Here is a 24,031-nt window from a genome sequence, read left to right as displayed (position 1 = left end):
CTCCTTGCTCATTGGTATTTTCAACCAGGACCATAGTGAATAAAATTTAGGAAAAGCAGGCGCCTTCTTACCAAGATGGTAAAGTAGGAAGTTGGCAAGTTGCATTTAGGAAACCTTCAACAAGTCAAAAACATTTTTATTGCCCTTAACCAAAATGGTAGTAAAGGTTGCCCCACGGTTTTGAAGCGTCTAACCCTTAACTAAGATGGCGTTTGGAAGCTTGTTGAAAATTGGCTTGCCCTCTTTTCCGCCCTTGACCAATATGGCTTCAGCGGCTTCGGTCACGTGACCCCGCCGACTACGGCGCGGGAGAGGGGTAGGAGGGCCTTTGAAGGGTGCGCGTTCCCGTGGCGGTGCACCGGGTAGGTTTCAGTCAGAGTCACTATGGCGGCTGGCGCTGGCAAGGTAAGCTGAGGCGGCGGCGGCGGCAAGGGAAGGTGGACCCGTCGTGGCGTCTGGGTTCCCAGTCCCCTGAGCCCGTCCGCAGAGAGGTCGGCCGAGGTCGTAGCCAGTCGCGGGGTTTGGCTGGGGTGGGTTGAGAGGGGCGAGGGCTGAGGCGGGCGGGCACCGGCGCCTGACGGCCGTTTGTTTTAATGTTTTCCCCCACAGGTCGGAAAGTTTCCTGCCTCGTCGGTCACAGCCTGAGCGTGTCCCACCGGCCGCGAGTGGTGAAGGCTGCGGCGGACCCAACCCGGGGCCTCAAGGCCTCTCCCCCAATCTCCGGGCCAGCCTCCCTCCCCCACCTCCTCGTCCGCCTGGAGCTTCGGCTGCTGCCCCTGAGATGCGACCCTCGCGGGGGCGACCCTGAGAAGAGGCGACCGGTGTGCTGAGCACCAGGCGGGGAGCCCAGGCGTCCGGGGACCAACTTCCTGCGGCCCAAGACCCCGGAGCCTCCCTCCGGGTCGCGCCTTGCTCGGTTCGCACCCGCCTGCGGAGCCGGATCCCCGCCCTGGTCGCGGGGACGCCCGCCAGGTGCCCGGGAGTCCCGCCTCGGCCGCTGCCCGCGCCCCCGCCGACCCCAGCTCCTCGTGCCAAGGACCCCAGCCACCGCTGCCTGAGCCCGGGCGGTCCGGGCACCCGGTGCCACCTCCCGGGCGGCCTCCGCGCAGCAGGGGCAATGCAGACTGTCCCGCTGGCCGTCTAGAGCCCTCCGCCGCCTCCTCCATCGCCTTGTCCCACCACTCCCGAGGCCCTCGAGGACGGGCGGTGGCCGCCCAGGGGTGCTCAGCTACACCTTTCTTCCGCCCGCAAGGACCCTTCTGGCCGCACCGACCCTTCCTTCATGCTGCAGTGCTGCAACATTTCCGCCACCGAGGGGGAAAAGCGGCCACGATCCCAAACAAAACACAAGAATTGGCGTGTGACTCATCTGCTTGGATACCTCCAGCCCCCAAACTGTCTTCCAGGAGTTTTCTGGGCCGAAGCTGTCCGATGTTTGAGCCTTTACTTCCCAGGGAAGAAGATGGACTGAAAGCCGCCAGCTGGGGACTTCAGGGTGATCAAGGCGCTGCTGGGTTTTCAAGGAGGTGATGGGGCTTGCGCTGGCTTGTCTTCCCACCCAAGTGAAGAGTTGCTGATGTTCACTGGTTATGCTTAGACAATGTACAGTTTGCTTTAATTTAAAATTGTGGGAGGGGATAAGGGGGTCTAGGCTTGTGAAGGGCAGCTCGGATCCGGTGGAACTCCTCTTTGTCCCTGGTAGGAGAGACACCCCCAAGTCTGTCCTCGATGCCGTCAGCCTTGGCCATCTTCACTTGCCGGCCGAACTCACACCCGTTTCAGGAGCGTCATGTCTACCTGGACGAGCCCATTAAAATTGGCCGCTCCGTGGCCCGCTGTCGACCAGCGCAGAATAATGCTACCTTTGATTGCAAAGTGCTGTCCAGGAACCATGCTCTCGTCTGGTTTGATCACAAGACGGGCAAGGTAATGTCACTAAGTTGTCTAACAGTCGTTGCTTTTCGTTTCCCTTTGCGCTTTCTGCGTAAATGTATGCAGGATCCCAGGGTTTGCACCCAGAGGAGACTTTTCAGCCAGGCGGGGAAACCCAACTTTTTGTGTGTCTGGTTCTAGTGACTGAATGGAAAACAGAGAAGGAATTGTAATTAAATGCCTCGAGAGGGCGATGGCATCTTGATAACGTGGTCATTCCCAGTGAAATCCTAAACCCTAATGCATTTTAGAAAACTAGATAGTGAAACTTGGCTTCTTGCTTTCGTTCTTTTCCGAAAGGTGAATTTGCAGTTCAGTGCTTGATGAAGAAAGCAGCACTTCCCAGAGCAATGCAGGGAATCTGTGGCCAGTACTACCCTGGGGCTCAAGTGTCTCAGTGATGAGATGTAGTTAACACCACAGCTTTTAACTGAGGACCTTTCTAGCAAAGGACAGTGTTTGTGTAAATTTACATTTTTAAAAGATTTGATACGTATTTACCTATGAAGGAGTAATTTGCAGTTATCAAAGCTAATTTAATTAAGCATGAACAACTAACTTTGTAATTTCAGAGTTTTGTTTGCAAATTGGATGAACATATACCAATTGCTTTTGAAAATCACTGTTGATGTGCCCTTCAGCACTTATTAAAAACAACTAACGCATACTTACAAAGGTGATATTTAGAAATCATTGTTAAAATTATTTTCTGAAATTATATCCAACTCTCGATTATTGCATTACCTAGATGTTATAGGATGAATTTAGTTCTCATTATGTATGAATATTTTAGCATTTTTATATTGGCACCCTAATTAACTGTATATGTAGGTGCTTATGTCTTACGAATACAAGAAAAAAAATTGGGTAAAAAGATCCTTTCAATTTTAAAACTATCTTTGTATGTGGAGAATACACTAAAGAGTTCATCTTTGTGCTTAAATCTCAAGTTTTAGTTAAGCTACTGAATCCGTTCCAACTTAGAATTAAGTTATGTAAGACTAATAATATCTCCGGTTTTACCTCCTGACTTTTTGGATCCTCTTGCTGAGTTTAATGATTAAGTCTGTTTTAAAAGAAGAATTTAAATCTTTTAGAAGAGTTGTGTTTTGAAATGAAGGAAACCTGAGCCTGAAAAGGAAGAGAGAAAGGAATACTCCTGAATCAAGGAATTATTATATAAATTGTTGTTCACAGAAAGGAGGAAAAGATTGCCCAAGTGCTCTGTGCTTGCATAATATCTATATCCTACTCTGTATGTAGAATGAGAACTAAAAAGTATGTTATTTTTCTGTGTAACACCAGATGCTCCTTATCTGTGGAACAGATCCTTTTTTCTCCCTGGGAACTAAAGTTTGGGTGCCTGAAAGACCTCATAGATTACCAATAGTTATTTAAAGAACTCATCTTTCCAGCAGACAAATTCAGACAGCAGTTACCAGCTAGTTGCCTTAACCAGCTTTTACATTTTTGTCTTTTTATGTCCCTGGGTAACAATTATGATGCAACGTAATCAGATAATAAGTTTTCTTAAAGTACATTGTACATGCACCATTTTTATTCTGATTCAGTAGTTAGAGGGGGCTCAGATTTTTTCTTTTACTTAGTTGAAAAACAGTGATTACATGAACAGTGCTTTTCATGGTTATACTAAAACCTGCATAATGGGTTATTTTGAGATGACATATCAATAGTAAGTGTTTTTTGTATAAATTGATATGATACGTTAAACTTTTGAATGGAATTTATTAGAAAACCTCATCAGGATCACAGCTTATTTCTACCATTTGAATTTTTTTTTCTTTCTTGCTTTTATTAGCTAAAACATACTCAGAATGTGAGGCCTTGACTTTAGAGTTCGATATAACTATTGATTATTGTACCACCTAATCTAGTTAAGACAAATAACCTGTCAGATCTTGCCATGTGATCAAATTGCTCTAGGAATTAACTACTTAAAATTTAGGTTTGAACAGACAGTAGGTTTTTATTGAGCATCTGTTATGTGCCATATATTGTAAGGTACATAGTTACAAAGAAAACCCACAGTTTGACCAAGTATCACTTACTGTTTTCTCTGTATGAAATTTCTAGTAGAAGGATTTGTTATAATTGTATCATAACAAAAGTCCCCAAAGCCTAATATATATTCTCAGCAAATTTCTTTGGATGATACTAGAATCCCCTCCTTCTGTATGCATTGCCTCAGGTAAGTTTGTTTGTTTTTCCTCAACCTACTTTAAACTTCAGGTTTCTCTTCTGGGGATAATAATAGTCCCTGGTGGCTCAGACAGTAAAGCGTCTGCCTACAATGCGGGAGGCCCGGGTTCGATCCCTGGGTCGGGAAGATCCTCTGGAGAAGGAAATGGCAACCCACTCCAGTACTCTTGCCTGGAAAATCCTATGGACAGAGGAACCTGGTAGGCTACAGTCTGTAGGGTCGCAAAGAGTCAGACGCGACTTCACTCACTTCACTCGTTGTTTTCACGATTCAGGTAATCATGTAAATCACTTAGCAGCCTGTTGCTTGCCCTTACTAAGGGCTCAGTCCTTAGAGAAGAGGGTATTTGGAGTGGAGAGACAAGGGAACTATCTAGGCAGGTCTTTGCAATTTGCTGTAGTGCTGTGGAATCTTAGGAAGGTAGAGCGACATTTTTTTCTTTCATGTGATGGCATGTGTGGAAGTAATTTTTTAAATTGAAACACAAGAAGTTGACCATTTTGTCCAAATTGGCACCTTACCTGGGAAGTGAATTGGGGTAATATGCCCTTTGGTTGACTTTCAATTTATGAGTGTTGCATTCTGCGTTTGCCATTAAGGGAAGACCTTTAAAAGCTGAAGGAAATAATAACCACTTAAAACCTTCTGATTAGTCAAGCCATACATGTTTATTGTAGGAAATCTGCAAAGTGTAGGCAGATGGAGAGCTCGGTGACACTTTTTAATGCTAAGTTCAAGGAATGTTTTAATGGTATTTAAAACCTGGTGACAGGTTTGGCACAAAGTGGAATTTAATAAGCTTCCCCAAATCATCTACTCAGTGATGTAGCAGGTGGATATTGCCCAGCTTGGATTCCGGCCCTGTGTATCATCTTTCACTCCTTTTTGGAGGTCAGACTCTTCAAATTAGATGGCAGATAATAGCATGTTACGATTTTTCTGTTGACTCAAGGTACCACTGAGCAAGCAAATCTGTCCATATGGTGGTTACACAGAAGAGCTAGTAAAGCAGGACTGCCTCCTGATTTGGATGGCCCTGTTTGATTTGAATCTTTGTGAACCAGTAATAGTCTAGTGGCTGACACAGTAGTCTATTTCCAGTCTCACTGTAGTTCACCAAGTAGTAAGTACTAGTGGTAGTTGTCTACTTCCAGTTTCACTTTTTAAATTTAAATTCAACACATTCTTGAGCACCTCTTCTATCATGATCTGTTTTAGTGTAGGGCATAGTGGTGGGTGAGGGAAGGGGGAGAAAAATCATAAGAATTGGTGAGAAATTGTTACCCCTTTTTAGGAGTTTATATTTCAGATCAAGAGGGTGACTAAACACCTTGAGAACAGTTGATTTAAGCTAAGATAGTATTATTTAAGTTTAAATGGCAAGAGAATGATGGTATTTGAGACTTTAAAATAGGAGTAGATAGGTACAGGTAAAGAGAAGATGCTTTTCTGACTTGTGTTTGTGTATAAGAGGATGAAGGTGGAATAAAACAGACACAGAAACTGATCTTGTTGGACTGAAGGGTCCTTTTGGAGAGTTGCCATGATAGTAGCTGTGAGAGAATATTGGCTGTGTGTATGTTTTCATGTTTGTGCCTTGTTTTTGTGATGAGTTGTCAGACCCTGGAGAAGAGGATCTCTGCCTTATGTGTTGTTTTCTTTTATTTCTTATGAAGTAGATGTTGAGTAACTGAAGCTGAGTAGAGAGTGGAGACAAGTTGTGGAGTGCCTTTATTTACTTTTCCAGGACGTGGACCCACGGGCTATGGAAAGACAGGGAGAGTTCTGTGCAGAGCACTGACATACGAAACCATAATATACGAGTGATAAAACAATATGTAGAATGACCTGGAACAAGGAAAACGGATAACCATTAGCTTAAGTTATTTTGTACTCTGTTACCATGCTATTCTAAATACTTTACATGTTAGCTTATTTAATACTTAAGTATCTATTTAAGATAGGTGGGAGTTCCTTGGTTGGTCCAATGGCTAAGACTTTTTGGCCTCTGTCTCACAGGATCTTAGTTCTCTGATCAGGGATGGAACCTGACCCCTGCTGCAGTGGAAGCTCGAAGTCCTAACCACCCGGCCACAAGGGAAGTCCTGAATCCAAGCACTTAACCACTCTGCTATTCCAGGGTTTTGTGAAAGCTTAGATACGATGCCATTTTGTAGGGGTACAGGCCAGGTTCACAGAAGGAATGAAAATGACTAAATGCCAGAAAGTGAAAAAAAGACAAGTGTGTTGTCTGTTAGGACTTCAGCAAATAGAGAAGTGCCATATGGACTGGAGATTGTAGGGAAGGTTTCATGGATGAGATGCAATTTGAGCTAAGACCTTAGGACTTTCTGAATAGGGCAGAAGGTAGACAGCCAGAATCAGTCAGAAAGGAGTTTTGGGTGGGAAGAAATCTAATGCCTCAAGTAAAGGCATAGAAGCAGGAATGATGTGGTATGTTTCAAGGACACTGCAAGAAAGTCACTGCAAGGGAGAAATCTCCAGAATTTGACAACCAGGGTTGTTTTCTTTTGTCTTCTTCCTATATGACTGCTGAGATCCTGGCCTCAGTTTTTGGGGAGAGTGGCAGATCCTATATTCATTGATTTTGTTTATTTGTGTTTTGTTTCAACAGATGCCTATTTTTTTTTGTTGTGGTTGTTGACAGAAGTTATAAAGGTCAGAAAGAGCTGATTTTTGTGAGAAAGACATGTATTTGACATGTTTAATACATATTAATGTAAACATGTTTGGAAGGCCCGGTTATATATCCCCAGGACGTAATCATTTCCTTCTGTCTTACTTTTCACAGTAGTGGAAAGTTAATGAAATATTTTATCCATCTTATCCATCCATTGTTTAAAATATGGACTGTGTATACACTTTAAACATTTTTGTTCTACTTATTTGACTTTACTCCCTTGGCTGAATTTACTCTTTACCTTCTCAGGCTCCTATTTGGTTTTCTCAAATGGTATTTATGTTAAAGCTTAGTATCTATTCTTTTTTACAAATAGTGCGGAGGGTATCTGTCATTCAGAGTTTTAAGTGAAAAGATTGTGAGATTGGTTCTTGATATATGTTAGCTACTTGAATTGATAAAAGTGGTGGCATTTGTTAGCTGCAGAAGTGTTCTAAAGACTCCTGCCTATGCTTCTCTCACTGCCACTGCCAGTAGATGAACAGTTGATATACCCCTATTCAAAATCTAGGTTGCTATACCATTAATTTTTTTTCCCCCATTGATTTTTAGCATGATATGAGTGAGTGAGTGAAGTCGCTCAGTCGTGTCTGACTCTTTGCAACCCCATGGACTGTAGCCTACCAGGCTCCTCCCTCCATGGGATTCTCCAGGCAAGAGTACTGGAGTGGGTTGCCATTTCCTTCTCCAGGGCATCTTCCTGACCCAGGGATTGAACCCGGGTCTCCCGCATTGCGGGTGGACGCTTTAACCTCTGAGCCACCATGCAAAGCCTTCAAAATCCGTCTCTCATTTCCGTTTTTTTTCCAGCTCTTGTTTTCTGTTACTCTTTTTTTTTTACCCTTTGCCCCAGACTCTGCAGTAGCTATGTGACAGTCCTCACTGTCCCTTGAAAAAGTGCCTTCCTTTCTTTTTTTTTTTTTTTTTAGCTATTTTGTCTTCCAGAATGACTTTTCCCCTTTGTCCCTTGAGGCCCAGTTCCAGTGTGAAACCTTTCCCTACTCCCACTAACTGAAGAATTAATTGCTTCTTCCTCTCTGTTCCCATAAAACTTTGTATATAATTTCATTATGAGACACAAACAAGAAAATAACTGTGATGCAAATGTACTGTTGCTCAGCCAGATGTGTGCTTTTGAGAACAAGGGACTAGACAGTACATAAATGTTTGAATGAGTGAAATGAACAATGAAGCAGTCTCTGTTTCTGCGAACCCTGAGGGTCAAAAAGCAGAAGGTCATTCGAGTTAGTTCTCAATTTGAGATCACAGACTCAATTTCCAATAGGTAGTGTTTGTATAAATCATTACGTATAGAGCAGTTGCAGTGTCCAAGGCACTTTGCCAGGTGTTTTGGTATCTTAGATAATCTTGTGGTTGGTGATATAATTTTGAGCCATTATATTTATATCCATTCTCATGCAAAATAATACTTTTAAGGATTTAATAATATTCAGCATACTTTCTTATTTCACTTGATCTGTATAACACGTAGGAGGTAGGTAGAGCAACCGAAGACTGGCTCCATTTTATGAAAAAAGAGTTTGCTCTTTAGAGGTTATTTGCCCAAGGTCACCTCTTAGTAGCTATGGAGAGGTGGAACCAGAATCTAGATTGTTTCCCTCTGAAATAAAAGCTAGCTGCTACATTTATTCTAAACTATCTTATTATGGAATTAACAATTATAATGAAAATCTGTCTTTTGCTCTCTTTAAGGGTAATCTATTATTTTCTGGGAGTATGACTGAAAAACTTGTATGACAAACTTCCAAAGACTGAGAGAATCTGAGTTAATTATTTTTCTGAGTCAGCTAGCATTTTTTAAACATACCCCTACTACTCCTAGCAATAAATGTATTTTTTCCTAAGTTTGCATTCAGGCAACTGATTTGGATTTGAGTGTTTATGCAAATAAATGAAACGGCCTTGGAAAAACTTGTTTGCCATGTAAATTTTTAATCCTTTATAAAGAGAACAACTGACAGGTGTAGAGGAAAAAGGAAAGTTTGTGTAGGTATTTAAAAGCATGGAAGACTTTGGTGATTCTACTGAATCCTTTGTAAAATGTATAATCTGGATTAGATTTTAATTTAAAAATGTAGGAAAGTTTGTTTTCTTATTTATTTGCTTTAAGGTTTTATCTATACTTTCAGGCTTATGGTTTTATCTACATTTATAACTACTGACTTATTCTAGCTGAGCCAGGTAGAAATGAATTTCAAATATGGATTTTCAAGCTATTATTTATTTTCTTATTTTTTATTTGCACAAGTAACAGGAATACATTCTTATAAAAATTGAAGCAATAGGGAAGTATGTGGAGTATATGTACATCATCTTTCACATAGGTACCTTTTACCTTCTTCCCTTCTAATACCATTGTTATTAGTTTGGTATGTAATTTTCAGAATTTCTACTGTGCATTTGTCTACTTGGTTATATAGATAAATAGTTTTTTGTTGTTTTTTTTTTCATAAGCAATTGGATCATAATTCTGTATGTACCTGTTAGCTGATGATATCAAGTGAATTGTAATAAGCTTATCTAAAATGTGTTGATATGCTCTGAGTTAAGACCAGCATCTAGACTGCTGTAAAATTAATATCACTTCATTGAGTGCTTACCAGGTAGTATACTGAGTTCTATATACGTTATCTCATTTAATCCTCACAACAGACTTATGCAGTAGGTACTATTATTATCCTCACAGTGAGAAAACGTACGTTTCAGGGAGGTGAAGGAATTTTTTGTTCAGGGTAACACAGGTAGTGGTGAAGTCAGGGTTCGAACCCCAGTCATTTGATTGCAAAATGCATACTCTTGATCACTCTGTTGCTTGCTTCCTCAGCACCTCTACACAATTAGTCATTGTTAATCTCATCACCAACCAGTTAGTGAGCAATAGACTGAAAGAAAAAAATTGAAATAAAAACCTTATTGTCTATTAACTCATAGATATTTTTTTTTTCATAGATATTTTTTGTAGTAAATCTGTATAGAGTTTTAATTGAAGGTCAGTTCCTCAAACAGTATTTATTCATCACTTAAATTTTTACAATTTGAAAAAGAAAACAACTCTACATGTAAAGATATTGTAGTATCACTGTTCAGATAGTATAATATACTATAAAAAGGTACATTATATAGTATATAATATGCTAAAAAAATACTCTTTTTTCATTAGATAATTTATAAACATACTTTATATTTATTGAGGTATAGTTGATTTGCAAAATGTGTTTCACGTATATAACAGTAGATCACGATTTTTAAAGATTATTCTCCATTTAAAGTTGTTATAAAAAATGGACTATATTCCTTGTGCTGTACAATTTATCCTTATAGCTTATATATTTCATAGATAGTGAAGTGAAGTCGCTCAGTCGTGTCTGACTCTTTGCGACCCCGTGGACTGTAGCCCACTAGGCTCCTCCGTCCATGGGATTCTCCAGGCAAGAATACTGGAGTGGGCTGCATTCATAGATAGTAGTTTGTACCTTTTAATCTCCTACTCCAGTCCTTTCCTTCTCCCCACTGGTAACCACTATTTTCTTCTCTGTATCTGTGTGTCTATTTGTTATATTCAATGGTTTGCTTTATTTCTTAGATTCTACGTATAAGGGTTAACATACAGTACTGGTCTTTCTCTTTCTGACTTATTTCACGAAGCATAGTACCATCCTGGTCCATTCATGTTGTTGCATATGGAAAAATGTCATTCTTTTTTGTGGCTTAGTAGTATTTCATTGTATATATGTACCAAATCTTCTTTACGCATTCATTCGTTGATGGACACTTAAGTTGGTTCCATATCTTGGCTATTGTAAATAATGTTGCTATGAACATTGGGGTGCATGTTTCTTTTTGAATTAGTCTTTTTTGCTTTTTTTGGCTATATACCAAGGAGTGGAATTGCTGGATCATATGGTAGTCCTATTCTTAGTTTTTTGAATAATATTCATACTGTTTTCCACAGTGGCTACACCAATTTACAGTCCCACCAAAAGTGTATGAGTTCCCTTCTCTCTACATCCTTCACTGGATAATTTCTAAGTATAATATGTTTGGGGTTGTATTTTAATTTATATATATGAACCTCCCCCTATAAGTAAATCTAATTTAGAAAACAATGAATTAATTTGTTTTTTAACTATTTAAATGTAGAAATATTAACTATATTATTAGATGCCAATTATAAATTTCCTTTCACTTCCAAAGTTCAGGGATAGAAGGTAAGATAATGCTGTATGTTACTAGTATAGCTGTGGTAGCTGGTTGTAGAATAAACAAAATCTATAGGTTTGAATTTTTTGGAAAAGTTTGCTTAGTAAAAGGGAATGTTATAGAGTTATCAAATAAACCAGCAATTTTACTTCTATGTATATACCCAGAAGAAATCAAAACATATGTCCACACAAAAACTTGTACAGATATTCATAGTAGAAAAAAAATAGAAACTACTCATTATCCATCAACTGATGAGTGGATAAATAAAGTGTGGTATACTATATAAAAAAATATTATTTGGCAGTTAAAAGGAATGAAATATTGATACATGGAATAACATGGTTGAACCTTGAAAACACTATGTTAAGTGCAAGAAGCCAGACACAAAAGGCCACATATGGTTTAATTTTATTTACATGCAGTTGGTAAAGAATCTGCCTGTAATCCAGGAGACCCATGTTTGATCCCTGGGTTGGGAAAATCCCCTGGAGAAGGAAATGGCAACCTATATCAGTATTGTTACCTGAAGAATTCCATGGACAGGGAAGTCCATGGAGTCGTAAACAGCTGGACACGATTGAGCAACTAACACACATGGAATGTGCAGGATAGGCAGCTCACTGGAAAAGAGCCTGATGCTGGAAAGACTGAAGGGCGTAGAAGGGGGCGACAGAGGATGAGATGGTCGGGTGGCATCACCCACTCAATGGATGTGAGCTTGAGCAAGCTCCGGGAGACAGGCAAGGACAGGGAAACCTGGTATACTGCAGTCCACAGGTTGCAAAGAGTTGGACACAACTTTGCTACTAAACAACAACAACAACAGGATAGGCAATTCCACAGAAGGAAAGTAGATTAGTGGTTTTGAGGAGCAGGAAGTAATGGGAAGAGTGATGGTTAATTTTATGTGTAAACTTGGAGAGGCCAGGGTGTCCTGTTTTGGTTAAATATCAGTCTAGATGTTGCTGTGAAGGTATTTTTAAATTGTGGTTAACATTTAAATCAGTAGGCTTTGGGTAAAGCAGATTACCCTCAAGAATGGGAGTGAGCCTTATCCAATTAGTTGAAAGCCTAAAGAAAAAAGACTGAGGTTTCCCCCAAGAAGGAATTCTGCCTTCAGAGGGCCATCATATTCCAGGCTGCAATAGCAGCTCTTCCTTCTCTAGCTTGCTGGCCTACCCTGGAGATTTCAGACTTGTCGGCCCCCAGCATGTTACGGGAGCTAATTCCTTAACATAAATCTTTATCTCTGTATGTATATATGTATATGGTGTGTGTGTGTGTGTGTGTGTGTGTGCACACACACCTACATCCCCTTAGCTCTGTTCTAGACAACCCTGGCTGATAAATACATGGAGTGACTGCTAAGTTGGTACAGGTTTCTTTTTGGGATGATCAAAATGTTATAAAATTGTGATTGATGGTTGCACAGCTCTGAACTGTATACTTTAAATTGGTAAATTGTATGGTATGTGAATTAAATCTCAAAAAAAAAAAACTCCTATGGAAAAAAGAGATATTAGATGCTGAAATAGACTTGTGAAACCAAGTAGTATGTAAGGAAGTGGAAGAGTGTAGAGTTCAAAGTGGGTAGGACCAGCAGAGCAGCTTTTGAAGTACGGTGTGGCGTAATTTTTGTCACTCGTTTCTTAGTGTGAATACCTTATACTCTTGGTTAAACTTTTGTTTATTAAATTTAGTAGACAGAGAGTGTGTTTCGAAACTTTACATTTGTTGAAACAAAAGTCTAACCAAGAGTAAGATATTGATACTAAGGAAGTAGTGACAAAATTTTGGTATTACTGAGAAGTTTTAATGCCAAAGTCTTCATGTGGGAGTTGAGAAATGGTTGGAAAGGTGCACTGTATAAGTCTCAATCTGAACCTGGAGATCTTAAGATAATAATTTTACTCACCAGTGACTCTCTTGTATATTCAGGCTCATAGAGCATGGTAAAATATTGGTGGAATGAATGATGTTGTCTTGACTAAGGAAGTATTCATAGTTGTGCTTAAACTGGGACTGTTTCTGGTCTTTAACAAGTATCTCAGTGTCTCTTGTGCAGACAGAGCAGTGTAGCGCCCAGTTGTTAGTTGCTAAGTTGTGTCTGATTCCTTTGCGGCCCCATGAACTGTAGCCTGCTGGTCTCCTCTGTCCATGGGATTTCCCAGGCATGAATACTGAAGTAGGTTGCCATTTCCTTCTCCAGGGCATCTTCTCGACCCAGGGATCAAACCTGAGTCTCCTGCATTGGCAGGTGGGTTCTTCACCACTAAGCCACCAGATAGTGCCCAGTATGTAGTACTGAAGAATACAGTTACAATACAAGTAAGTCCAACAATAGAAGTATTTATGAATTACTGTTTCCAAGGAGCTAAGGGAGTGATGTATTCCTTATCCTAGTATTGGGGGTAGAAAATATGGAAGGAGTGAAGAGAACTTCCCAGAGAAAGTTGTTTTTAAGCTACTGTTTGAAGAATGAGTTTTTTACTCTCTGTATAAAAAAGAGCAGGACTTTCCAGCCCCAGGGAATCGTGTGTATTTAAGGCAGAAAAGCCTAAAGAGAATGATGTAATCTGGGAAATGCAAACACAGAAGTTAGCAGAATTGAGGAGGGTAGAATAAAACTGCTGTCAAATCTTTGGACTAGTCAAACACTGCTGGTAGAAGTTCTAGGGTTGGGCTACCTTAGTTGGAATCCTGGCTCCACTGCTTGCCAGACGTGTGACCTTGGGGAGTCTCTGTGTCTCCTTTTCCCTCATCTGTAAAAGGAGGCTAATAGTGGGATTTGCCCTAAGGATCATTGTAGAGACCATGAGAATTCACATAAAGCAGTTAGCAGAATGCTTGGCATGGAATAAGCACAAACAGTCTCTGCCTTAGAGTAGTTCAATTTAGGATTTTTTTACTTCATGATGGTATGAAAGTGATAATAGATTCAGTAGAACAGTACTTCAGGTTTTGGATTTTGATCTTTTCCTGCAATGTGTGGTATGGTACTCCCTTGGGGTACAGGGTTAGTGACAGCAAGCCACAGCTCCTCGTCAACTGTGCAGTCACAAGGGTAAACAGCTTATACACTTACAACCGTCTGTGCCCACACAACCCTTCTGTTTTTCATTTTTAGTATAGTATTCAATCGGAGAAGGCAATGGCAACCCACTCCAGTCACTACTAAGCGACTTCACTTTCACTTTTCACTTTCATGCATTGGAGAAGGAAATGGCAACCCACTCCAGTATTCTTGCCTGGAGAATCCCAGGGACAGAGGAGCCTGTTGGGCTGCCGTCTATGGGGTCGCACAGAGTCAGACATGACTGACGCGACTTAGCAGCAGCATAGTATTCAATAAATTACATGAGGTATTCAGCACTTCATTATAAAATAGGCTTTGTGTTAGATGTTTTTTCCCAACTGTAGGCTAACTTAAGTGTTGTGAAGATGTTTAAGGTAGGCTAGACTGAGCTAGGAGAAGGCAATGGCACCCCACTCCAGCACTCTTGCCTGGAAAATCCCATGGATAGAGGAGCCTGGTGGGCTGCAGTCCGTGGGGTCATGAAGAGTCGGACACGACTGAGGACTTCCCTTTCACTTTTTACTTTCCTGCATTGGAGAAGGAAATGGCAACCCACTCCAGTGTTCTTGCCTGGAGAATCCCAGGGACAGGGGAGCCTGGTGGGCTGCCATCTCTGGGGTCGCATACAGTCCGACACGACTGAAGCGACTTAGCAGCAGCAGTAGCAGACTGAGCTATGATGTTGAGTACGTTAGATGGATGAAATGTGTTTTCAGCTTACAATAGGTTTATTGGGATGTAACATCATTGTAAGTCTAGGGAGATCTGTACTCAATAACTTGTATCTATTTTAATTTTTCTTTGTATTTTTAGTTGATGTGTTTCCAGAGTAAAACCTATAAGCTTATTTTTCATAAGTATGCTTTTTCATGATTAAAAACGTTTTCTCTCCTTTGAATATCATGTCTTTAGAGTCTCCTCAACTAAGTAAATTATTTGATACCTTGGAACTTTTTTGAATGTGTTAAAGAAGTAGTGTGACACAGTAAAAAAATATTTGGTCTTTGTCCGAGGTTCCTGGCACACAACTAAAACTCTTGGAATCTCCTGAATTTATCATTCTTATCGAGTGTCTTTTGTATGTTAATAAGGTAACTGGTGGGTGGCAGACCCTGGATAGCTGGTGCTGGTCAGGATGATGTTGGTCACCAGAAAGACAAAGTGATTGGAGGGCTGGAACTGTGAGACCTGCTTACCATCTCTGGGGAGAGGAGGGGTAGCAGGTTGAATGAAGTCTGAATTCTATAAAGACTCTTGAACAGTGAGGTTCTGGGAGCTTTCGGTTTGGTGATCATATCAAGGTCCTGGAAGGGTGACTCAGCTGAAAAGACATGGAACCTTCTTGCCCTTTCCCCCATATCTTATTCTTTGCAGCTGTTTCATTTGACCGTTCCTAAATTATATCCTTGTTGGAGGTGTCAGTGACAACCTGGGACTTTGACTGGCATTAGAAATGGGGGCAGTCTTGTGGGAATGAGCCCTTAACTTTTTGAATGTGGAATCCACTCCAGGCAGATAATGTCAGAATTGAATTGTAGGACACTCAGCTTGTATTGGGGCTCCCCTGATAGCTCAGCTGCTAAAGAATCCACCTGCAATGCAGAAGACCCTGGTTTGATTCCTGGGTTAGGAAGATACCCTGGAGAGGGAAATGGCAACCCACTCCAGTGTTCTCAACTGAATAATCCCAATGACAGAGGAGCTTGGTGGGCTACAGTCCATAGGGTCGCAAAGAGTCAGACATGACTCAGCAACTAAGCACAAACACGAATGAACAGCTTGTATTAGAAAGTTGGAAAAGTAGTGTTGGAAAAGACAACCACACATTTAGTAACACAAGTATTGTGAGTATAAACAGTTCAAATAGTCTTATTAATATCCATTATCCAGCACTACCAAGTTTGTATGGTTTCCCTTTAAAAGGAACAAAAAATCATTAGCATACTTGGCCTACGATGCTTGATATGGAATTAAAGCAGTTGAATAAGTTATATGATGAAAATCTAGTTAATCAGGAAATGTAAAAGAGTGTATATGCTATATTAGGCAACATGGGGCATAATGAAAGTATTAGGATGTTACTTTGATCTTCGAGGAGCTTATTGTAGTTTAATTGGGAAGCCAAAGCTAACTCCATAAACAACTAGGGAAGAATTAAGTTCTAAATGGAATTAAGAGCTCTATGTGGTTAAGGTGGAGAAAGCTTGAATTGGACCCTGAAGATTTAGGGTAGAAGATAACAGGTGTACTTGGTGTATAAAAGTCTTCGTGAAAAGGCATGAAGCCAGAGGGATAGTCTAGTGGCAGTTGTGTGTTCAGTTCAGTTCAGTTCAGTAGTTCAGTCGTGTCCGACTCTTTGCGACCCCATGAATCACAGCACACCAGGCCTCCCTGTCCATCACCAACTCCCGGAGTTCACTCAAACTCACATCCATCGAGTCAGTGATGCCATCCAGCCATCTCATCCTCTGGCGTCCCCTTCTCCTCCTGCCCCCAATCCCTCCCAGCATCAGAGTCTTTTCCAGTGAGTCAACTCTTCGTATGAGGTGGCCAAAGTACTGGAGTTTCAGCTTTAGCATCATTCCTTCCAAAGAAATCCCAAGGCTGATCTCCTTTAGAATGGACTGGTTGAATCTCCTTGCAGTCCAAGGGACTCTCAAGAGTCTTCTCCAACACCACAGATCAAAAGCATCGATTCTTTGGTGCTCAGCCTTCTTCACAGTCCAACTCTCACATCCATACGTGACCACTGGAAAAACCATAGCCTTAACTAGACGGACCTTTGTTGGCAAAGTAATGTCTCTGCTTTTGAATATGCTATCTAGGTTGGTCATAACTTTCCTTCCAAGGAGCTGTAATACTGGATGGACCAGGCAGTTGGGGTTAGATGGCGGCGAACTTATCAGGTTCCATTTCTGGAAGACTGTGAAGGTATAAGCGTTGATGGGGCAATAGGGCAGAAATCTTGAAGGAACCAAGGCCCAAGCCCTGGGATTAAGAATCTTGGTTTGTAATTTAGGGGAAAGTCATGCCTCCCATTAATCCAACCAAATAACCCTGATAACTAGGCTGATATGTTCTACAGTGGGTTATGAAATACCCATCTGATTTATTAAGGTGGATTTAATAATAAAGTGATAGGAAAATGGTGAGGACTTGATTCATAATGAGTAGACAAAATTCGAAGTTTCCCAAGTATGATTTCTTATTTTCAAGATTCTTTTTCTCTTGGCATATTACAAAATTCCACTTCTGTGCCTCATTTCAAGGTATTTTTTGGTCAGTTACTCTGAATTCTGGAATAAACTTAAATGCCATTTCTGACATTGTCAGAAGTATAGATTTACTGTTTTGAATGAAAAATGAAAGAAGTTACAAGGATAATGAAGAGAATATTGTATACGAATGTCCAAGTCAGAGGCAAATATTAAGTGACAGCACTTACTTCAGTAGATGTAGATTTTAAAGCATAAAATTTATGTAGTAGTACTGCTCTTGCCATTTTAAATTGATGCTGTAAGCTGAGGTTTTTGTTCATAATTGTCAGTTGTATGGAGGCAGAGTTTTCAGATAAGCATCAGTGAAGTTTATTGACATTATTGTGGTTTTTCTTTTTCATTTTTTTTAGCTTTATTATTCCTATTGTTCTTGGTTTTAATAGTTCATTTATTCCTGCCCCTCCTTACCTGATTTGAGAATTGTATCAGAATTTTATCCTTTGTTTTAGCTGCATCTGTTTTGAAACCTGATGTAACAATAAGTAAACTTTTTGAACAGTGTGTGAGAAACTGATTAAAAGGCATTTTCCATTGTTAGGTGGTTCCATTATAAAAGTTAGTCATTATTGCTTCCTAGTTTTACTATTTACTATCTGTATTACTACTGCTCTGTCATTGCAACATGGAAGTACAGGTAAGAAAATTACAGATTTCATTGTAGCTCTACTGATTACTGTTGCCATGTTTCATGTGTGTGTGTGTGTGTGTGTGTAGAAAATATATATGTATTTAATTCTGATATTTGACTCTTGCTGCCAAAATATTATTCCCCAGAACAAGATATTTGGAGTGTAGGTATCTGAATGTTGGGACTAGAGGAAAAAAAAACTTTTTTTTTTAAAAGCCACTTTAAAAAAGATTTGTTAAAGGGGAATACTCTTTTTCTTTTCTGATTTTTCTGTTATTAGTGTCATAGCTCCAGGTTTATGACTATGTAAAACCCTGATGCTAACTGCTAAGTCGCTTCAGTCGTGTCCGACTGTGCGACCCCACAGACAGCAGCCCACCTGGCTCCCCCGTCCCTGGGATTCTTCAGGCAAGAACACTGGAGTGGGTTGCCATTGCCTTCTCCAATAACCCTGATAGTAGCAGTTAATACTGTTACTCAGCTCACCTAAGCTTTCTTTTGCTTTTGAATTTTCTGATTATCTGCAGAGTTGGGCTGGGTAAGTCTGAGTTTTATATATAGCTTTAAGCAGTGCAGGTGCACAAAATAAAAAACTGATATAATTTTTATGTATGTTTTACATTGTTACTTTTATTATATTTTCCATTTTCTATTGCTGTCACTTGAAAATTTTTCATTAATTCCTACTTTGTGGTTTTTAATCTCTCGGCTGTTTTAAGTATAGATATATTTTGGATAAATTCTGGATTTTCTTATTCTAAATTAGAATTTATTAGATGAAAGTTTAATGCTGTTGTGACAACATTTTGCTGATTGCCACAATTCTCACTAGTTTACCCCTTGTCTTCATAAAATGAACTTGGATCATGTTTATGACAAAGCTTACCCCTTGATTATATATTATTCTGGAAATTATATTATTCTTGATTATATATTATCAACTCCTTAATTATTATTGCCCTAAGAAATTTGCAATCTCTAAAAAAGACAGTGGCCTATGCTGCCTTGTATCCCTTCAGCGTAGGTACAGTGCCTTATTCTTGGTATGTAGTTGAAAAAGTTATTGCCAGTACAGTACCTTTCTTCAAAGAGATTGTAGAAATACTAACTTAAGAAATTTGTCTTTTTTTTTTTTTTTTTAAGACTTTGTAAGGGAATCTAGACTATTTTTTTCCTTGGAGTAGGAAAGAATACCAGAAATAATTCACAGAAACAACACATTGAAGTAAAATATCGATAAATTGAAATGTTAAAATTAATTGTTTTCATTCAATAGAATAAAAAAAATGAAGACAAAAAAAAAAGAGATAATTATAGTACACATCACTTGTAAAGGATTGATATCCAGAATGTAAAAAGAACTTTGTCCAAATTAGTACCAGATACAACCCAACGGAAACAGTGGTCAAAAGAGACTCCCAGAAGAAGTAAAAATGGCTAATAAGATGTTCAGTGTAACTAGGGAACTGTAAATGGAGACCTTGAGGCACCATACATACTCATCTTAAAGTTAGATAGTATCGAGTGTGGGTGACACTAGAGCAATAGGCCTCTGATGCTGTGTTCTTGATATGATGAGTTACACTGATTGAGTTTTGAATATGAAATTAACTTCATATTCCTGGGATAAAATCCACTTGATTGTACGTGTTATCCTTTTTTACATTGCTGGATTTGATTTACTTATATTTAGTTCAGGCTTTTTGCTTCTCTGTTCATGAAAGATTAGTCTTAAATGCATGTTAAGAGTTTACTATTGAAGTCATCTGGATCTGTCTTTTTTGTTGTTGTTGGAATGTTTTAAACTGTAAGTTTAATTTCTTTGTTAGCTATATAGCTTTTCAGGTCTTTTTCTTCTCCTGTTAACTTCATTAGGTTGTGTCTTTCAAGTAATTTGTCTGTTTCATTTAATTTGTTACATTTATTGACATAACATAACATTACCTCATTATCCTTTTAATGTCTATAGAATCAGTAGTGATGTTACTTGTCTCATTCTCAATACTGATAATTTGTATCTTTTCTGTTTTCATTATTTTTGCTAGACATATATCAGCTTTATTTCTTTCTTAAAGAATCAAGTATTTAAAATAGATTTTTCTTTATTATTTTTTCTACTTTCTGTTCTATAGCTTTCTGCCCTCATCTTTATTGTATCCATTTTTCTACCTTCCTCAGGTTTAATTTCCTCTTCTGTTTGCCAGTTTCTTAAATTGGAAGCTTAGATCACTGATTTAAAACCTCTTCTAATAAAAGCATGTGATGCTATAATATAACCATTTTAATGAACAAGTTGACATTATTACAATGTTAAACTTGTATATATCTAGTGACCCAGCAGTTTTTCACCTAGATATATATGCTAGAAAAATTTTCTTCCTATAAATCTGTATCAGGAGACATGCTGAAGCATGTTGGTAGTAGCATTTTTCACAATAGCAAAAACTGGAAACAGTTTAGATGCCCATTGACAGAAATACATATACATTTCTTCTAATTTACACTATGGAATACTGTACAGAAGTGAACAGGAATGTACAACAGCTGTGTATGTCAGTGTAGTGAACTGAGAAATTTTGAATGAAAAAAGCAAGTTAAAAGAATACTTAGACTATGATGCCAGTTAGTATAAAGTTTAAAAATCACAATACTCATTCATACATCCATTTTACTACATATATAGTAATAGAATGGTAAACATATTTCCTCTTGAGGGTGGCAGAGAGAGAATATAAAAATAGCTAAATTTTACATAATATATACTGTAAAGTGTTAAATAATTTACATATGTGTATACTTATTTAATTCTCATAATTAAAGAGTACTTGCTATAAAGCAGGCATTATTATTATTCTCATTTATAAGTAAAAGGGGTTATAAATAAAAATGCAGAAAACTTTAACTTCCCCAAATCCTACTGCTAGTAAGTGGTAAACTTATATTCAGACTCCAGCACAGTTTGGCTGTAGAGTCTGTACTCTTAACCCTTAAACATACTGCTTGAGCCATGGGATGGGTAGGGAATGGGTTCTAAAGATGGGTGTAAGGACATGGATATTTCTTTTATTATTTTTTTAGTTGTTATTCATGTTTATTTTTATATGTATCAACTATTTAATTAAACATTTAAAAGAAAAATAACAAAAATCAAGCTATGTGAAATGGAATGTAAGAAGCATATGCACCCAAACTGTACCCCCAATGAAAGTTTAGGAATTCAACACTTTTAATTTTCTCTGACATATTTCCTAGATACTAGTAGATCATGAAATGTCAGCAGTCATATAGATGATGTGTTATTAATGTTTTATGTCCTGATCTTGGTGATAATTATATGAGTATGTTGGCTTAGTAGTGATTCATCAGGCTGTACAGTTTTTATTTGTTCACTTTGTAGGTATTCCATACTTTAATAAATTCTTTATAATAAAAAAATCACAATGAAGATTTTTCTAAATTCCAGGGATTTCTTATTGTAGCTACATTATGTATGTGTTTGTTGAGATGATCACAAGAGCATTATAGGATGAGTGATGAAGTAAAGGGGCTGACTTTTTGAGATTCTACTTCATCATAAAGTCTATAAAAAGAATGAGGGAGATGTCTTTGTACTGAAAGAGAGAATTTTCCAAGATATGTATTGTCAGATGATAAAACAACACGATAAATGAGGCACAAAACAGTGTATATAATAATCTACCTTTTGTGCAAAGGAGGGAAAATCTATATTTATTGTTTATGTGTTCATGCATAAAGATATCTGGAAGGATACAAAGGAATCAGTAACTGTGGTTACTTGAGAGTAGGATGAGGGGTGAAGACTGAGTTGACCTGAGATAAGGTGGCAGAAAGACTTTTCAGTGTATGTCCCTTTCTGGTTCTTTTGAAACTATACCACCTATTCTAAATAAATCAACAAAATAATTTATTAATTTGAAAAGAAAATACGGTTAGCGTGGCTCTTTTAGGTAGATTCATATGTTTCCATTTCCAGGAGATTTGGTTTTATAATCTCTTGAAATGGAGAAATTTGGGGAATACTATACCATTAATTAATAAAGATTTATGGTCAAAAAGGACTGTTTCAGTTAGAGTCTCACTCTTTCCAGAATCTCCCCTTTTCTAGTGTTACTTCACTTCTTGGATTACCTTCAGCAGCCTCTTTTGGGTATTGTGCATTTATAGGGAGAACTTACCTTTTAATGATGAGGGTTTTTAAAATAACACAACCTTATTTTAAACAGTTTTATAATTTATAAACTGCTTTGGCACTGTGACTTTGACATTTCTGACATCATTTAACTTTAAAAGTAGGAAAAGTTAGTGTTTAGATGGCCAAAATATTCCTTTTTTTCTTTTAAAACGTGTCTTTTAAAGACACATTTTATAAGCATGATAAAAATTACTCTTTAAATCAAAATCTCCAGAAGTTGAAATGGAGAAGTTGAAATGGAGATTAATAATATAAATTTATATACTGTTTTAGGGATATATTTAAAACCACTCCCTTAAAAACTGATCCAGAATTAAGGTGAAAGAAAAAGTTGTTATTTTTTTGTAGGGACATGGAAAGAAATATAATATGCATCCTAGGCTGCATATTAGAATCATCCAGCGCTTTTAAAATACACCAGGGCCTAGGCCCAGTCCCCTAGAGATTATGGTTTAATACTTATAAATTATTCATATTTTAAAAATCTGTACATTGTTAATATCTATGCAGATCATGTTGGCAGTATGAATATACTATTTTGATGGAATACTGAGAAGTGAAAATATATTAACCTAACCATACATTTCTGTAGTAAGTGGAATAAAGTATCAATTTTTTTCCTAGGCATTTATTTTCCTGTTTAGACTGCTGATATCAGCTAACAGATAAAAAATAAAACCTTACCTTTAAAAAAAAAAGATAAAGAGAAAAGAAACACATAGAAAATATCCTGTGTGATGTTTTTGGTTAGTGATTTTTATAAACTGCCCATATGCCCATACAGGTGTTATAATGAAGTTTACTTATAAAATGAGTGTGGAACTCAGTTGAAGTGCTGTTATGGTTTTAGATGCTTTGAATAAAAATAGTACCAATGTGTAGGAAAATGAGAAAGATTAAGTATTAACTTACTGTGAAAATTTCCATTTCAGCACCTTATGTAATTTTTAGTGCATGTACTCCAGTATGGAATAAAATGCTAGCAAGATTTAGCAAACATGAACATTTACTTACTTTTAGACATTTTGAAGTACATCTCTTAGTCTGTATAGATTAGGAATTATATCAGTCATAATTAAACCATAATTTCCTGACATCCTGAGAGAATGAGTCATTTTAGAAGATTGGATTTTCTGATGAGTTGAAAATTATGCCTTTTGCTTCCATATAATTTTTGGGTCATGGAAATTTTTCTAAAGTGATTGGACATTTCTCTATCACTTTGAATCATGTAAAAGATATAACCTTTTCTTTTTTTAATTTAATTTTAAAATAATTAAAAAAATTAAAGTACAGTTGATTTACAATGTGCTTATTACTACTGTACAGCAAAGTGATTCAGTTGTGTTAATACATATATAATATAGATACACACACATTCTTTTCTATATTCTTTTCCATTATGGTTTATCACAGAATATTGAATATAGTTCCCTGTGTGCTATACAGTAGGATCTTGTTGTTTATCCATTCTGTATATAATAGTTTGCATCTACTAACCCCAAACTCCCAATCCACCACCCCACCCTGGCACCACAAGTCTTTTCTGTGCATGTATGAGCCTGTTTCTGTTTGATAAACGGGTTCATTTGTGTCACATTTTAGATTCCACATGTAAGTAGTGCCATATGATATTGAACGTAAACTTTTCATAATGACTTAGGTTGTATTTACTGATACTTAGAGGCGTTAGAGGTTATACATTTTTTTTTTTTAACCCGGGTGCTGACTTTTCATAATGACTTAGTTACTTTTCGT

At 38.2% G+C, this 24,031-nt stretch overlaps 1 protein-coding gene across 50 annotated transcripts in view; it reads left to right on the top strand.

Moving 5' to 3' along the window:
* The first annotated feature begins 355 nt into the window (after window positions 1–355).
* SLMAP (sarcolemma associated protein) overlaps window positions 356–24,031 on the top strand; it is a 152,225-nt gene continuing 128,549 nt past the window's right edge. For all 50 annotated transcript variants that reach the window (XR_015151487.1, XR_015151486.1, XR_015151485.1 and 47 more), the window contains exons 1-2: window positions 356–405; window positions 610–1,926. Coding sequence is in view for 45 of the 50 variants with exons in the window: in XM_086367329.1 (XP_086223455.1) it covers window positions 1,729–1,926 (198 nt within the window). In the remaining 5 variants the exon portion in view is untranslated. The remainder of the gene's footprint in view (window positions 406–609; window positions 1,927–24,031) is intronic.

This window comes from Bos grunniens, chromosome 22 (genome assembly GCF_055505025.1).
Source record: "Bos grunniens cultivar Pamir isolate PY7600 chromosome 22, Bosgru_T2T1.0, whole genome shotgun sequence".
In the NCBI taxonomy this organism is placed as follows: Eukaryota; Metazoa; Chordata; class Mammalia; order Artiodactyla; family Bovidae; genus Bos; species Bos grunniens.
This window is presented reverse-complemented; position numbering and strand designations above follow the sequence as displayed.